Below are 18,075 nucleotides of genomic sequence, written 5' to 3'. Positions count from 1 at the left end.
CCTACCTCATCTAGAGTGTTCTTGACTTGGCTAGAGTTGTGAAGGGTTTTTCTTCAGCAAGGAAAGAATTCTGAGGTCATCCACTTTAGTTGTTTTCTGTGGTCTTCCAGGCTTTTTGGTGTTGCTGAGCTCAGCAGTGCATTCCTTCTTTTTAAGAATGTACCAAATTGTTGATTTGGCCGCTCCTAAAGTTTCTGCTATCTCAGTCTGTTTTGTTTTTTCAGCCTAATGATGGCCTCCTTCACTTGCATCAACACCTCTTTGAACCGCATATTGAGAGTTCCCATGACCAGCTACCAAATGCAAATTCAAATTCAAACTCCAGATCTTTTGTCTCCTTAACTTTTCATGAAATAATGAAGAACCAGGCCAAACCTGGCCAAGAAACTGCTTATCAGTCAAGTGTCCAATTACTTTTGAGCCTGTGAAAATGTAGGTATTATGTAAAAAATAGCTGTAATTCCTAATGTGGCAACATTATGTTAAATTAAATTGTGTCACTGTCCAAATACTTATGGACCTGACTGTATATAGAGAGATGGATAGATAGTTACATAGATAGAAAGAGAGAGAGAAAGAGAGAGAGAGAGAGAGAGAGAGGGAGAGAGAGAGCTGAAACTCTGCTCTGAGGCATCGCTTCACGATACTGCAGTGAAGTGAACGAGAGAGCGAGGAGGAGTGAAAGAAGACTGGAGGGAGGGGGAGAAAAAAAGAAAGAGGGAGATGAGAGATAGTCTCACACATACAACACAACACAACACCATACACTCTTCAGGAATTTCTCTTCATTCTCTGTCCCTCTCTCTCTCTCTCTCTCTCTTTCTCTCTCTTGTCTCTTTTGTTTCCTTCTGTTGTTTCTTTCAATGCACTCTTAATTTCTCTTGTTCATTTTTAATTGAACTTCTGGTGCTGATGCTGAAGCTGGATGAAGGCTGAATAAGTGCATCTTCTCTCTTTTCTGTCTTTCCTCTGCCACCTGTGAGTTGAAGTCTGTTGGATTTCAGAAGTTTTACACTTTAAAGAGGTAAGAAAAAAGCGCCACAAGCTTTTATAATGTATTCTATGACATAAAACTATGAAATAGTGATTTCATAATTATAGCTGCTCAAAAAACCTTACAGAAAAGTCACATGAAAATTTCGACACATGACTCATTTATTTTTACATATGATTTTGACACATGACTCATTTATTTTTACATGTGATTTTGACACATGACTCATTTATTTTTACATGTGATTTTGACACGATTCATTTGTTTTCACTTGTGATTTTGACATTCATATTCAATTATTCATATTATTTTCTCTTGTAGTTTATTTGTACAGACAATTAATTTATATTCACTTATGATTTTGACAATGTGCAATTTCAGGGCATAACATGTTGCACCTTCATGTAGTACTCGTATAATCACATGTTTTCCATAAGGGAAACAATATTACACTATAAATATGTATTAATCTCATTATTTATTATGAAGGACTTTCAGTTCCTCATTTTTATTTCCTACTTCATGCACTTTTCTCTCATCTCATGCCTAGTGTACTGGTGCAGTCACTGCTGCTTCTCCTCCGTCTGGAGTTTGTCATTTGTTTTTCATCCCTTTATCCCACGGTCGAGCCTGGATTAATGAACTGTTGCCCTTATGCTTTACACCAGAAAACCATGCTGTTGAATAAATCACATTCCCACAAACACACACACGCACACATTTGAGGCATGCATATAATTAGACCTCATCACAAATAATCATAGGCTGTACATTCCTCCCCAACACACTCTTTCTTTGCTTCTCTTAATCCAAGGTGTCGTAATGTTCTATAAATAAGACCATGTAGTGACTTTGTAATGAGAATCAGAGAATGTGTGTGTCTGTGTGTGTATGTGTGTGTGTGTGTGTGTGTGAGTGCATGAGCGGTCAGATTCATGACTGTAAGAGCAGAGGAAACATGCAATCCTCATGAAAGCAGGAATCTGAAATGCAGAATATTATTAACCTAGCTGCAGGAGTTGTGACTCCGTCACTTGAGCTGAATTTAAAAAGACTTCATACTGAATCTATAATTGGATCTCGTGCAGTGAAGCCACTTCAGAGCGTCACGTGAAACAATCCTCTGGGATCAGTGATCCATGAATATATCCTTAGTGCAAACAAAGGAAAAAAATAATAACTACAATCAGTAGCACAGTGCAAATCTGTCATAATAAAGGAATAGACAGCTGGGTGTGTTGCTGTTATAGTAAAATACTGAGAAACAGGGTGGTGTGACGCAGCGGAGTTCCTCTTAACACGCCAAAGTTGATTATTTTCCTACTACAGCTACACGTTTTATTCCACTTATACCACAGCAATATATCGACAATCACTATTTTTATTTATCAAAGCATGATACTTGTGAGTTTTAGCATTTTATAGTAACTTTTAATTAAACATGTTTTTCTTTGCTAAATAACGACACATTTTAAATCAGTTTGCTATTACGCTTAGGGGCATCCGCCATACACGTCCCTCTCTATGAGCTGTTACTTTGGAAAAGATAATGTGTAACAGAGTAATTTGAACATTTTAAGGAACTCATTAACATAAACCTTGGATTTCTGATTTGTTTGAGATTATATTGTGAATTAAGCTAGATTCACCGGAACCTGAATTCAAAAAGGAATTTAAATGAAAAATTCTGGTTAAAAAACATTTCATGTCAAGAAAATGAAAGCAGTAGAGAAGTTGTGTGATGGAAAATTTGCATTGTAGAAATTCAGGTTGTTAATCCTTTGATTTCAGAGATTTTGATAATTTTAGTATTTTTGATTGAAGAAGTGATTTTCCGCAGCGTGAATCTGAATCTTCTTGACGTGTACATTCACAGCCACGTAAATGCAAAATGCTGAATTTCCCCTACCGTGAATTCTTTGAACCAAGTGAACCTGCTTCTCCTGTTTCTATACCTCAAATTTTATAGTGTTTAATGGTAAATACAGGCTCTGAGTATGTAAATAATGTAAATTTTGATTAGCTTGCTAGCAAATCTTGATGCCAGTTTTGATTAAATGAAGAAATTAGTTTACCTAATGTTAGCTGGCTTGATACTGACCTTGGTTAGCTAGTTAGAACCGGAAAGTTAGTCTTAATGTTAGGAAATGTTAGGTAGTTATCAGGATCAACTGAGTAAAAAGTGTTTTTGCTAACTAAGAAGATTTAAAAAAAAAAGTTCTTGGTAGTGGACTTGGATTTTTGGATCTGACGATCTGACTGATTATTCATTGACAAACTTGGCGATGCTCTCGCAATCTAAGAGTAACGTTATACTAAACATTATACTAAAACTGATGTAAAAACGAACAATAATGTGTCCAAATTGCAGAAATATTGCCAGTCATTTTTAGAAATAAAAAATCTGCCAATTAAATAACAACATATAACTTACACAATAGTCATAAAATGAACTCCCACATTGAATAATTACACACACAGAGCATTGACCTTGATTTTTCTCATATGCAATTACAGTGATTTTCAAAACAAAGCGTGCCTCATGCGTTGTGCGATATACACACGCTGACAGATTGTGTCTTGGGGAAAAAACAACGACATGATCCGATGCTCTCTCTCTCTTTCTCTCTCTCTCTCTCTCTCTCACTCTCTCTTTCATTGTCTGCCTCAGTCACTTCTAATTACACTCATCATTCCTGTTCTGTCACTTCCTCCTCAGATCTGTTCATCCTCCTACAGTGGCTTGTGTCCACAATCACATGCAGTCTGTCTCAGATCTGTGGTTTAGTGTTGTGTATCTCTGACAATATTGGAAACAATGCTATAATTATTCTGCGGCAGTACATAAATTCTGACGTAAAGTTGTACCCAAGACTGTTTTAATCCCACTCCCACACGCTCTATATCACAGCTATTTCTGTTGGTACCCATTCACAAAATTAGGGGTAGGAGGAGGGGCTTCCAGGGGGTCAGTTAATATCAAAAAAGTTCAAAACAACTACACAACGTTCGTATTTTTGAATGACGAGTTGCAGCAGCATACTCTGATGATAAAATGCAGCGTTCTCATGAAGGATAAGGTTGTCAGGTCTGGATTTCTCTTCATTATCTGTGAGTGTTCTCGATCTCTTGTAGCTTGATAGCATTGTTTGCTATCACCCTATTACAGATTTCTCTTGCTGAAGCGTGAAATCTGTTTTTCTGCCACTAGCCTGAGGGAGTTGTTCAATCCTGTAGAAAGCAGTGAAACTGATGAACAGGTACAGTATGAGTTCTATATTGACCGAGGTTAATGAAATACCATGAAGAGGTGCTTTACGACGACACACCAGCTTTCCCTCCTGTATGTCTGGATTCTTGATGATACTGTGGAGTCACATCAGGCTAATCTCTATGATGTGTCCCTACCATGCATAGTTAAGCCACGCTTCATTACAGGGTGTATAATTGTGGCCCTTATGTCATTTGAGATAACTTTGCGTCTTCGCCTCATTCGGTCTCTTCCTCATTGGCCTTCTAACGCCTCGTCCTTTTCTTCCCGGAAAGTAAAGTCACATGAACTTCACATGGAAATAATCCCATGATTCAAGAAAGAACGATAGATAAGAAATGTAAGAAATATCAAACTTGGGAACAACGGTGATTAGTTGTAAAGAAAATGATGGTGGTCTGTGATTGGCTGTTGGGAAACAATGGTGATCTGTGATTAGTCGTTGGGAACGATGGTGATCAGTGATTAGCCATTAGAAAACAACGGTGATGAGTGACTGGTTGTTGGGAAACAATGTTGGTTAGTGATTAGTTGTTGAGAAACAATGGTGATCAGTGATTAGTTGTAAAGAAAATGATGGTGGTCTGTGATTGGCTGTTGGGAAACAATGGTGATCTGTGATTAGTCGTTGGGAACGATGGTGATCAGTGAATAGCCATTAGAAAACAACGGTGATGAGTGACTGGTTGTTGGGAAACAATGTTGGTTAGTGATTAGTTGTTGAGAAACAATGGTGATCAGTGATTAGTTGTAAAGAAAATGATGGTGGTCTGTGATTGGCTGTTGGGAAACAATGGTGATCTGTGATTAGTCGTTGGGAACAATGGTGATCAGTGATTAGTCATTAGAAAACAATGGTGATGAGTGATTAGTTGTAAAGAAAACTATGGTGGTCTGTGATTGGCTGTTGGGAAACAATGGTGTTCTGTGATTAGTTGTTGGGAACGATCGTGATCAGTGATTAGTCATTAGAAAACAATGGTGATGAGTGATTGGTTGTTGGGAAACAATGGTGATCAGCTACATTGCATGGGGGAATAATCATTTATATACAGTATATTATTATTATTTATTGAACACTGTTTTTTAAAATGTTGTTTTTGTCGCCGATTTATAAAAACAATAACCCACTTGAGAACATGGGTTACATGATTTTTATCACAGCTAAAGGGGTTTTACTCCACTTCACCTCATGCATAAAAACACCCTTGATAAAATCGCATGATAAAATCACAGTAATACACACTTTGAAGTGGCTTTATATAAATGTGGTTTATGAAGTGAGTGATTAAAACACACTGCAGTTCCTCCTGAGCCAGTGAAGTCTCTTGAGAAAATGTATGGAGCTGATTGTGAAATGTACAGATTGCTTCATGTTTGTGTAAATATGTTTATTGAATACAATGAAGTGGAAATTAATGATCAGAAGACTGAGAATGTTTCAGTCTCACACCTTGGAAATACACCACACACACAGGGTAATTGAGGACAAATGACCCCTGACCTCACTGGGCTTTCATTCTATACACAAACTATACACTATACGTAGAATTCTCATGCCAAGGTCATCTCCATGATGTTGTCCTTATTTTCAGTTGTGTCACTCTCCTGAAGCTTTCTGGCACTGGAGTTCTCATTCCATTGGCGTGTCTCTTAATTATAGGACACTACATGCTCAGAGTCATTTTCATTTCAGTCAAGCTCCTCGGTACCATCTGTTAGCACAGCAAACCAGCTCAGGTTTAAATATTTCTTTTACAATGAGCTCATGTCTGCATTAACATACAAGAAAATCTTTCCTTTTCTCAGCACCTCGGCTATCAGACAGTTTCCATGTGAAGATGGCATCACTTTCTCCACAGAATCTTTTAAGGATATATTTTTTTTTGCTTTGAAAGATTTTACGTTTATTCTCTCAGCAAGTTAGCCTCAACATTAGCCTGTGACTAGCATATCAATTGTTTCTGTGCCCAGTACTCAGTATTTTTTTCACACAGCCATCAAAGGTCTAGTCTACACTAACACATGAGTAAATCTGAAACATTTCTTTTTTCATCCATTTTGCTTTGCCGACCACCAAAACACAGTTACTATTATTTTTGTTTTTACCGTCTGTGATATTTCATAATGAATTTAGTTAGCATTTACTGAATATGAGTGAATGAAAGCAGTAAACATGTCCTGCTCCAATGCTAACAGACATGTCCTTTCTTTGTCCACATCTTTGAGCTTCAGACCATCCTTTTTCCCCCTGGTTCTCTTGATATCCCATCCTTATTTATTTAAAAAAACACACTTGGCAGCACTACACACAGTCTTTGATTCTCATTTCAGACTAGAGTACTCTCCCCTGTGTGATGTGATGATGCAGATAGCATACCTGTGCAAAAAGTATTCTGACTTGAATCACTGTAATACCTGTATCATTCCCACTACAACAGAAATGGTTCAGTACATTGTAGATACACTGTCTGCACTTACACTGTCCCTTTGTTTGCCATGCCTGTGTTTGTGGAAACTGATTAAATTTCCTTTCAATTATTTGCTTTAAAACAAGATCTTGGATACCAAGAAAAAAAGTAAAAAAAAAACAAGCACCACTCACACACTTGTGTTTTTCCACCTGCCACCTTGGTCCAGAGCAATTTTTTAATATTGCCCTAGGTTAATCTTGTCTTCCTGTGCTCTTATTCCCAGTTGGAATTTTGACAATGATTCTTAGATTTCCCAAAATAAGCATCCCGCTGAATTTCCTGCCTTCACTCACTGCATGTTTCAGTAAAGTGATTTCAGAGATGTGGTTTTTAAAGACTTTTTAAAAAAAAAAAAAAATAAATACATTTTAATTTTTTTTTTTGCCAAGTCATTGGTGTAGGCAGTTTTCCAAAAAGCCATGGTAACACACTGAGGTTTTAGCAAGACGGGATGGGGAAAATGGGGAAAGTCTGTAAATGGCATTTAAAAGAAAGCTATTAATGTTTTGTCTTCCCAGAACGGGGTTGGAATGATGCATTATATAGCAAAGAATAATTTCAAAATGCAATGCACTCACATACTTCAGGGATGTTTAGAAAGCACAGCTTTGGCACTGTTAAGCATGATAAATAGTTGAATAGATTATATATGGATATGAAACCAAACTGATTTCTACCAGTTCTGATGACAAATGACAGCTGTGGTTTAGCATATTATGCAAAGTAAGCAGGACTATCAGGTTAACTTTGCGTATTGCAGATATCATAGATATCTGGCAGATTACTAACGTTTTGTGTCCTTACCGAGCTTTTAGTGGCTTTTAGCACTGTAAGACATCTGTTTCTGTGCTTTGCATTTTCATGTTTCTCTGACAAAGACCAAAATATTGGACATATTAATGTAATGAACCACTATTCTGCTTTATCAGGCCAGATAGTAATTTTTGACCAATTAGTAATACTGTTTGTAGTTATTCTCATCATAGGTGTCACTTAGAAAACAGCAGCACCAGAAGGCTTTTGAAACCACCCAGGTAACAATTTTAGTTTAGCAGAATATTGTCTGAAAGATCTAGGAACTTTTTAAAAAGCAAACAAATGTTTAACACAATATGTATAATGTTTCAACATTTCTGCAAAATTCTGAGTTGAAGGAATGTTAGCAGTTACATTTACATAATATTATTTTTTTAAACTGGAAATGTTGTGTCAATAACATTATGAAGCAAATCATTATTACATACTTTACTACAGCTCTGTTGAATTCTGGATTCTGATTGGTCAGAAGGTGTTGATTCATTTTCTATAACAGCAGCTCTGACAATAGTGCAGCTGCAAATCACAGGTTTATATTAACACACTTGTTCTAATATGTTATCTTTTCTATAATAACAAATCATTCCCATAGACTTTCCGACAGACAAGTTAGTTTCTGTTCCCTCTAGCCAGTACAAGTCCCTTTGTATGAGCTGTTACTATAGAAACAATAACATATTAGAACGAGCGCAATAATATTAACATTCATGCTACAGCCGGAACTACCTGTGCTGTTATACGAAAATAGTGCACACTTTCTGACCAGTCAGATTCGAGCACTAAACTACACTGCGGTATAGAGGAAAATAATAGCAGGAACTTTATTTCCTTAATGTTTCAGCTTGACCTGCTGAAAAAACACCCAATGTTGTAATAATGTTACTTGTCAGCTGAGTATTAATTGATTTCCAGTGAATAAAGGAGCCATTCTCAGAGCAAGTCTGCCTTGGATTTGGAGTACTAAAATAACAGTTCATGGGTTGGCCTCTGGCTCTTTTCAGCATACACTCAGATGCTGGAATTTCATAATCCAGCCAGTGCTCAGATTACATTTATGATGAGTTCAGAATCAGAAACATTTCTCAATTCTTCTTGTCGTAGTCAATGAAATCGAACATGGATTTTTTTTTTAGGTCAGTTTTATCACCTAGTAGTCTATGTGTCAAGTCTAAATCAGAGTGAAATCACCTTTAGAATGGGATTGAACTGGCTGTTTTAGTCTGAGTGTGATGGTTGTGTTCACATCTGGACAAATGAAATGCATTAAGATGGGAAATGCAGTCAGATTTAAATGGACTTAATAGTGAATACTGTGTAGATGCACCCTAAATATACTTGATGCAAATCATATTCAATTAATCCCACAAAACAGTAATTAACATGACATTCTGCAAAAAACTGTTTATGTCAAAGTCAAACTTAAGAATTGTTGCTGTAATCATATATGCACATGCTAATAATCCTTTCAAGACACTTACTATTATTTGTTTTTACTCTTCTACACCTATATATGATTTATAATCCCACCATCAAGTGTGACCCCGAGGGGTATGGCTTCCCATTCTCTTTGTAGAAGGTTTCTTCCATCATCCCAGCAAACCTCTGGCTTGCTCATTAGGGATCAAAATATTTATCTGAATTTCTGCAGAGCTGCTTTGTGACAATGTCTTTTAATAGTGCTGTACAAATAAAATTGATGTGTTTTGAAACAGGAAGCAAACAGACTCCTTAAACCTTCAGGCTGTGTGATTCAAATCAATCTCTTGTTCTATAGGAACCAGGCTTGTTTACAAAAAAATCCAATTAGAAAATATAATCTATTTACATAATAAAAGTTAATGGTCAATATACTCGCATGTTGTTGGACAGTCTCATTGGTCACTGTTAAATAAGTATCAAAATCTAATACCCATCTATATTTACTTGCTAGCTAGATGACTGTGCAGAAGGGAAAGCGGATGACCATCTCCATCCAGGAGCACATGGCGATTAATGTCTGCCCTGGCCCCATTAGGCCCATCAGGCAAATCTCTGCCTACTTTCCCCGCCTGTCCCCTACATCCTCTGTCTCTGATTCGCTGTCACCAAACCAGGCAGGGGTTCCATCTACAGCACTATCGGCTGGAGGTGGAGCATCAGGGGGAGGGGGACTCCTGTCCCCAGTGTCTCCAGGGACAGCAGCGGGTGGAGGGACACTGTCTATGATGAACAGCATGGAAACATCTGTGGAGATTGACAGCGGTGACAGTGATGATAACAGTGAGTCGGATATACAGCATAAAAACTTGCACCATCGTAAGATTTTTTCTTAAGAAATTTGCAAGGCATGGGTGCTTGGTAACGTATGGCATGTGCCTATCTTAATAGGAGTGACCACTTGCGCAGCACACCATCCAAAATTCTGATATATTCTAAAATTATTTAGTTTTGATACAGCAGAATTAATAAATTAAGTGGGTCATTATTTGATTTATTGTAATGAAATTAGTTACTTGTATTTGAAACATGCCAACTTTCCCTCAGATTACACATTTGTCAGGTAGTGTATAAGGTTTTAGAAAAAAGAACATGGTACACAAGATTTTAAAAATACCTTAGTACAAATACCTTAACCATCATATAACAGCTTAAATTCCCTCCTTTCAGAGGGTCACAACCATTGGTTTTAAACAAGGTCATACAGTAAGAGGCTTGCCAGTATTAAATCTGTTCATGACTGAATTCTCTTTATCTCTGTTGCAGCTTCTTTGGGCACTCTGGAGTTTGACCTGCTGTATGAGTCATCCACAAGTTCCCTGCATTGCACCGTCCTCCGTGCCAAGGTAAGCACGTTTCCTGCTCCCTGGCCCTGGAAACAGACTATTTTGATAATATCTGTAATGCTTGCGTCATTGTCTGGACCTGTGGTTAGTTTAAGCTGAATTGTGGACTAAAGTAAATGGTCATTTAAGAATCCCCATCTCGATTGTGGTCAGGCTGGGTTTTAGTCCACCTCAAGCAATACTCATCTTGGGACCCCTCTTTCATTGATGATCTATAGTGGATCTGGATCCATTACATTCTGAAAATATAGTGAACATGGGTGTATAGTTCTGGATCTGTGGTCAACCTGAGTTTATTCCCATAATCTCTTAGTCTACAATCAGTGTTGGTCTATAGTCCACCTGGATCTGTGGTTAGTTTGGGGCTTTGGTCAGCCTGGATCCATAATCAGTAGTTCACTCACCCAGTCTATGGTCAGTCTTAGGTCAAGGGTTTAAAATATTGTCCCAATGGGAAAGCCTCTAAAGGTCCTATAAAAAAACCCTACAACTGAGGGTTTGTACATCAGAAAGACTTCCAACCTAGCAAAAACCCTTAACAATTTGAAGAGACCTTGATTGTTGATTGTTTTTTCTAAGAGTGTCATCCATGTGGGTTGATTGTTCATTTGGATCCTGTAGAATCTGGTGTATATGTGTGTGTGGAGGAAAACTGGTGGAATTTCAGCAGAGCTCCTTTTCAGCACACTTTCAAAACTCTTCTTCCACAGCTGATGCTCACCCACACCACCAAACCCACAAAACCCCACCACCCCACTCAGGCTGGGGAGCTGTCTGCCCTGCAGCTGACTAACCACCTTGTGGGAGAAGTATTCTGCCACTCCAATCTGTACCTGTGGCCTGTGGACCACCTTGAATGGAACTTGAATGGCTGAAGTGCCAGCTGCCAGTGAGTGATCCGTGTGCTGGCGTCTTTCATGCGGTGGAGCCATTGAATCCAATGAAGCCATGCCTAACCAATAGAGCAGTTCATCAAAGCATGGCACTGGGTATGTGTCAAATTTAGTCACCATGTTGCCTTTCCTAAAGTCCACAAAAATATCCACAAAAACAAAGATGGACTGACCCGTCGGTCTTGGACACCAAGACCACAGCGCTGCTCCAATCACTATGAAACTCCGATTACTCCCATGTTGAGCATAGCCTTGTGTTCATCCCGAACCACATTTTTTTTTGTTTGGGTAAACAATACTGACGGTTGTGTACAACCATGCCTTGAGGAGTCTCAGTGTGGTGCTCTATGATAAAGGTGGATAAATGTGAAAAACACGTCGGAAAAATCCCCTTGCAACCTGGCAACCTGTGCTCTTTGGGGCAGTGAGAGGTGGTCTCCACAGGTGACCGGGATGTATTGGGCTGCACCTTTTAGATTTACCTCTGGTCCCAGCTCCTCCCTCTAGGGAACCACCATCACCAGAGCCACAGGAACCACCTGATCTCATGGTCGACTTGCCGTGTGGCCTCAAAATGTCCTTACCACTTCATGAGTAATTTAAAACTCGACGTAATATGTAGTCATAAAACAAGTACCTTACCTCCCAGTGCAAATTCCCATAGCCAAGTAACCCTTGTCGTACATTTGGGACTGTCGTTCTTGGGCCTGGTGCAAATTCTTCTGTGTAAGATGACTTAAGGCGTGGATTTTTGCTCTCAGTTCGAGAATGTACTGAATTTCATTTTCGCTGTTAGAAGGTCCATAGCCAGCCATGGGATTATGATGAGCCACATGGAACAGCAGTTCCCTATGGCTCATCGGTACCAACAATTGTCTCTTCCTTGGTCAAAGGTGTGCCTCAGGGTCTCATCACATGACTGCTCCAAAGGGAAATTCCTGAGGGGAATCCCTGCAATTGGGGGGAGGGATGGAGCCCTCCCCACTCTCCATGTCCCCCTGACATGGAGCTGACATTGACGGCCCAGTACTGCCTCCTCAGCCAATGCTGTGCACATTCCACACCATGCCTCGCTCCAGCAGGACTCATCCACAAACATTTCTTGTACTAATGCTCAAAACCCTGGGCAATTTGTCCCAAGAATTAGTTTATGGATGAGGCGAGGATGAATCGCTACCTCTACTCTATGTTTTTGCCCCTGGAATTTAATAATGACTGGCACTAGTGGATACTCGTGAACATCCCCATGCACACACTACACTTTCACCAGTTATGCATTATCCAATGCCTTGCTTTGACTCAGGCTTTGCTGGACAGTGGTCTGGTTACACCCTGAGTCCACTGAGATGTTCCCACTGCTATGAGGCCATGGCTCTGGGCACACTCCACAGTTCCTGTAGGGAGTACTGCTCCAGTATCACCAGCTCAGGGATTTGTTTCACATTCCGCTCCTCCCAAAGCAACCACCAACAACAGGAGGCCTTGGTTGCAGCTGCTAGGTGGCAAGCTGGGCTTCCCCAGATAGCAAGGGGAGGAGTCAGAAAGCCCATTCATCCTCCAGTCATTCCCATGCAGCTGCCATATGCTAGAAAAGCTCCTTGCCGTCTTGGTGAGATGTGTAAGGCTGCAGCAGCTTCCAGAGTGTCCTTCAGGCCCTGTGCAAGGGCTTCAAGTCATTATGCAGGTCAAGGAACGCTTGATGTTGTGTTCAGTGGTGGCTCACAAGGGACTTTATGATGTCATTGAGTGGGGAGGCTTCGATGGTGGTGTCTGAGTCCTGCTTGATCCCCCTTTAGCACCACTGTAAAACCCATTGTATATAAGTGTGGAGGAAGACTCAAGAGGCAGGCGGAATTTCCAGCTATGCCACTCTCTCTCTGGTTACGCCAGTTACTGAAAGCACAAAGAAACGCACATAAGTAGACTGGTGGTAATAAGACACAGTTGAGAATCATCACACATTAACTGCACATTCAACCCGCCTCCTCCATCTGCAGCAGATGCATGACCATGCCCCCGTTACCACAGATCCATAATCCAGTTCGTCTCAGTCTACTGTCAGTGCTGGTACATAGTCCACTTTGTTCTTTGGCCTACCAAAGTCACATTAAGGGATAGTCAATCTCTGTCTTATAGTCAGTATGAATCTTATGGTCCACTTGGATTTATAGTCAGCCATAATACTAGTCCACCTGGTTTTATAGTTATTCTGGCTCTACATCTTGTCTACTAGGGTTTGTAGTCCACCTGAGTCAGCTGTCAATGCTGCTCCATAGTTCTCCTAGGTCAATGGTTCACCTGGAACTGTGGTCAGCCTGTGTCTGTAGTCAAGGTCTGCAGTTCACCCAGATCCATAGTCCACATGGGTTTCTTAATTTACCTGGATCTGTGGCCTGAATTTGGGTCTATAGTTCACCTGAATCAAAAATTAATTTGGTCTATTGTCCTTTAAATCCAAAATGAATTTGGGTCTATAATCCTTTAAATTCATTGTGAATTTGGGTCTATACTACATCTGGGTCCAAAATGAATTTGGGTGTATAGGCCACCTGTATCCATAATTATTTTGGGTCTGTAGTCCACCTGGGTCCATAATGAATTTGGGTCTATAGTACATGTGGATGAACAAATTAAGACTATAAAACTGTTGCTGATCTGAACATCTTTATTCTTTTTAATATGTATAGTGCAAAAATCTGGACCATCTGGAGGGCCCTGAGGACTGGTCTAATAACCATTGCCCTATATTGTCTGTAGAGATCTCTCACCATGTAATTTGCCTACAGGTGACTGTTTGAACACTGACCATTGACGTGAGGTTAGATTAGACCATGGTTAAAGCCAAACCCTGCAAGGATGTATTAGTAAGGTGGAGTATGCAGGATCAAAAATATCATGATCTCATTTACAGACAAGTGCATTTTCCCTTACAGACTTTTCAGTTCAGACATCAGTGTAAGTGATTTACTTCCAGAATATTCTGTTTTGGCAAAACCAACCATTTGTAGGACAGAAATGCTGCTTCAGTTTACATGACCAAGGGTTTGAAAGTTTCTTTTTTTTTTAAAAAAAGATCTCACATACAAATCTATTTATTTTATTAATAAATTAATAAATAAAATACATTATTTCTTTTTGCATGTACCAATGAAACTATCGCCCTTAAAAAGCCCAGAAAAGAAGGACAACCAGAACATTTCTATTCATGCCATAACACCAACATTGAAATCTAACTAGAAAGGATTCCACAATAAGGGATGTGATATAAGTCAGTCCGAGATTAATGGACAGTGACAAGGCAAATATACCTGATGAATGTGAGCTATTAAATTCAAATTGACAGCACTGGAGTTTTTGTTCCATCATGCCTATCAGTCAAGGCATATTTCTGCTAATCCTTGTCACACAGAGTCCTTTGATCAAAATGGGGAAGGAATACAAATTAGCAACAATGTGACACTATAATAAAGAAGACTTATGAAGTACTTTAAGCCTAAGCACAGTGCCACTGAAGTTGGACAGTGAGGAAGTTAATAGATATGGGTGAACTCTACCTCCATGAAGAAAACATGGAGAATATCAATATGGAAACAGATGTGTTTAGAAGATGTGTTTATACCAGAGCAGTGTTGAATTCTAGATTCTTATTAGTCAGAAGGTGTTGGTTAATTTTCTATCACAAAAGCTCTGACCATTAGTGGTATGCATTTGTACGATGGACATTCCAAATAAACAGATTTTAAAAAAACATGAGGTTTTCCGTAAGGAGACAGTTATTTATTAGACATTTATGGAAGGAATCTCCAGTGTCACTTTAGGTTTTCTGACATGGGAAAGATTTCAGGACAGAGGAGTTTTTTTTTGTCTTCAATTTCAAGAAAAAGAAAAAAGAGTGGCTGGTGTGAGAACGTAGCTGCTATAATTTAAGTTATGGAAGAAACTAACCTGTTTCAAAGACATTCCAGAACATTAAATGTAACTATAAATGGACAAAAAGTATGATGCATCCTTTGTTAATAAATAAAAAAATTGCAATTGTTATCAAATTGCTGTGGTATAAGTGGAATAAAACACTTCAGGATGAGCTATTATTTTACCATAACAGCACCACACACACAGTGTACTTGTTTATTCAATGCTCTCCTTTGCGACTAGGAAAATAATTTGATTTTAGTCCCCAGATGCTAGCCACCTCTGATGCGTTGCATGGTTTCACTTGGCTTCCTGTCATTTCTAATTCATGAGAAATACTTTCTTAATATAAGTTTCCAATTTCTCTCATGAAAATCTCTCACTCCCACAGTTTCATTAGTGTTCTTGGAAACAATTTCAACAGTTGTCATGTAAAGTAATCCTAGGTGAAGTTAATAGATATGGGAGAACTCTGCCTCTATGAAGAAAATATAATATGGGTCCACTTGAAATTCAAGTGTCTTTTTTTAGAAAACCATTTTCCAGGACAATTCTTTTCATGATTAAAAACATGACAGCTTCTGCTCTGCAGGCTGCCTTAACATTAAAGTCAACAGTATAACCAATCAATTACCGTTTAATCCTCAGTTTTAATAAAACGTTACAACAGACATCCTTACTGTTATAGACTCATGGTTATATACATTTAAAACGCTGGCTGAGCTTAGAACTCTACCAAAGACCTAAATAGAATTTCGTTCAGGAAAATATTGGAACATTTTGGGACCAAAGTCCATGAAAAATCTCAAATCTGACTAGAATTCCTAATGCCTGATAGCATATAATAGCATATAATAGCATATTGAGATTGAAAGCAATGATGCAATCATAATGTATTACTCTATGAAACATATTTTGGTGACTTGGCTGTTCAGGGTGATCGGTTCTAGATTGATTAATGCATGTATAATGTCAAATGAGGAGAAAATATACATAAATATAATTGCATATGCACCAAGACATTGCTAATATATCTTGGACATTTTATCCATTTCTCCAGGACACATTTCCATTTTTTTTTTGCACTCAAGATGGACCAGGTACATCTTTCTCTCTCATCTCTGTGTCTCTCTGTGTTACAGGGTCTGAAGCCCATGGACTTCAATGGTTTAGCTGACCCTTATGTGAAGCTCCACCTGCTCCCTGGTGCCTGCAAGGTCTGTTCTACTCTCATTTTTCCTGTCCTCTGCTGATAAACTGTTGCCTGGGATAATCTGTGGCTGTTATTTACATCACACATCCACAAATCTCCTCAGGATAAAGAGAGACAGTAATAGAGAGATCTTTTCTCTCCTGGTTAAGTTCAGCTTTGGGGGATGGAGCTGATCTGTAATAGCACATATCAAGATATAGTTAAAAAAACACACAAAAGACCTGAAACTAGCCCAAGGAATATAAGCACTGGTAAAGGGAGACACATTTTATTATTTTTCTCAGCCTTTGAGTGAGAGACAGGGTCACCATGGTGCACACACATTTCTGATATATGGACATTATCTACACCCTTTTTCCCTCTCCCAATCTTTGCAATATATCTTACAATAGAAATGGTTTTGTATGTCAGAGACACACTATCTGCACTTACACTCTCCCTTTGTTTTTATTTACTAGATTTAATAGCCATTACTAAATGACCTCTAATAACCTTGATCAGACATGCACAGAGTTTGTTCACCATGCCTCCTAATGAGGACATCAGCAGGACTGGTTTCATCCTGCTGGTCAGATGAGGGCTTCATCCCACCCACACAGCCTATTTTTGGGCATGTGAGCACACAGTCTGGGGGAAAAGACCACTTCCTGTTCTCCAAACTCCGAGCCAAATGATGAAACGTGCCGGTGCTTTTGGATCGGTGTACCTACTGCTTTGACTGGCACAATTCCTAAAGCTTGTTTCTTTAACATCTTGTAAAAATACACTGCCTCTCACATATACACAACCCAGTTTGCCTCAATAGCTTATTCCTGTTTTAAGTATATTTTAAATTGCGTATTGCATGCATACAAATTAGTAACAAGAAGGACTAGACTTGCTGGCAGTGAAGGCATTCCCATTCACACTGTTGGCATTGATTTCTACTTGTTTTTTTAAATTATTTATTAAAGAATGACACCTAATACTTTCATCTATTTATTCTTACATTTAATGTCCTCGCAACAAGTTTGTTCCTGTTATCGCTTACGTAATAGCAGCTATAAACAATCGTTCCCTCACCAGCCTCTCTTTTTTTTCTCGCTTGAAATTAATAAAACAAAAAAAAAAATGCAGCTTGTTGTGTTAACAGGAAACAAAAAAAAAAAGTAAACTCCTCTGTCATGAAGACAAATGTCTGAAAAGATTGTTACAGAGCGATAACACTGGAGACTCCTTCCATAAAAAAAACTTAACCGTATCAATGGTTAAACACATTTTTCTTTGTTAAATAACACAAAATCCACCTATTATTGGAGTATGTAGAGCGTCCACCAAACAAGTCCCTGTGAATGAGCTGTTACTATGGAAACGATGAGGTATTAGCTGCACTAATGTGAGAGCTGCTGTTATAGGAAATTAATCAACACCTTCTGACCAGCGTAGAATCCAGAATTCAAACAGTGGTTGTGGTATAACTCTTAATCCGTTTCCCCCCAAAACACCAATTCAGTGAATGGAGTCTTAACTCTGCAGAATTAACAGATGCAACTCCAGCTATTCTGAGACAGAATGTCAGAGGCTAGTCATTGTGTTGGATTGTCCATGACAAGAAAAGAAATTCAATGTGGTACTTTTCTTTCTACCTAAATTGGTGTAGCTGGCAAGGGTGAATTAGCAGGATAATGCATGGTGTCTGTT

General features: G+C 38.8%; 1 protein-coding gene across 1 annotated transcript in view; it reads left to right on the top strand.

The window, feature by feature from the left end:
* The first annotated feature begins 700 nt into the window (after positions 1-700).
* LOC113547488 (double C2-like domain-containing protein alpha) overlaps positions 701-18,075 on the top strand; it is a 34,980-nt gene continuing 17,605 nt past the window's right edge. Inside the window, exons 1-4 of the mRNA XM_026947853.3 lie at positions 701-1,024; positions 9,486-9,814; positions 10,298-10,377; positions 16,325-16,399. Coding sequence (XP_026803654.1) covers positions 9,490-9,814; positions 10,298-10,377; positions 16,325-16,399 — 480 coding nt within the window. The 5' untranslated portion in view covers positions 701-1,024; positions 9,486-9,489. The remainder of the gene's footprint in view (positions 1,025-9,485; positions 9,815-10,297; positions 10,378-16,324; positions 16,400-18,075) is intronic.

This window comes from Pangasianodon hypophthalmus, chromosome 12, assembly GCF_027358585.1.
Source record: "Pangasianodon hypophthalmus isolate fPanHyp1 chromosome 12, fPanHyp1.pri, whole genome shotgun sequence".
Classification (NCBI taxonomy): domain Eukaryota; kingdom Metazoa; phylum Chordata; class Actinopteri; order Siluriformes; family Pangasiidae; genus Pangasianodon; species Pangasianodon hypophthalmus.
The sequence above is the reverse complement of the archived record's forward strand: the minus strand, read 5'-3'. Positions and strand labels throughout refer to the sequence as shown.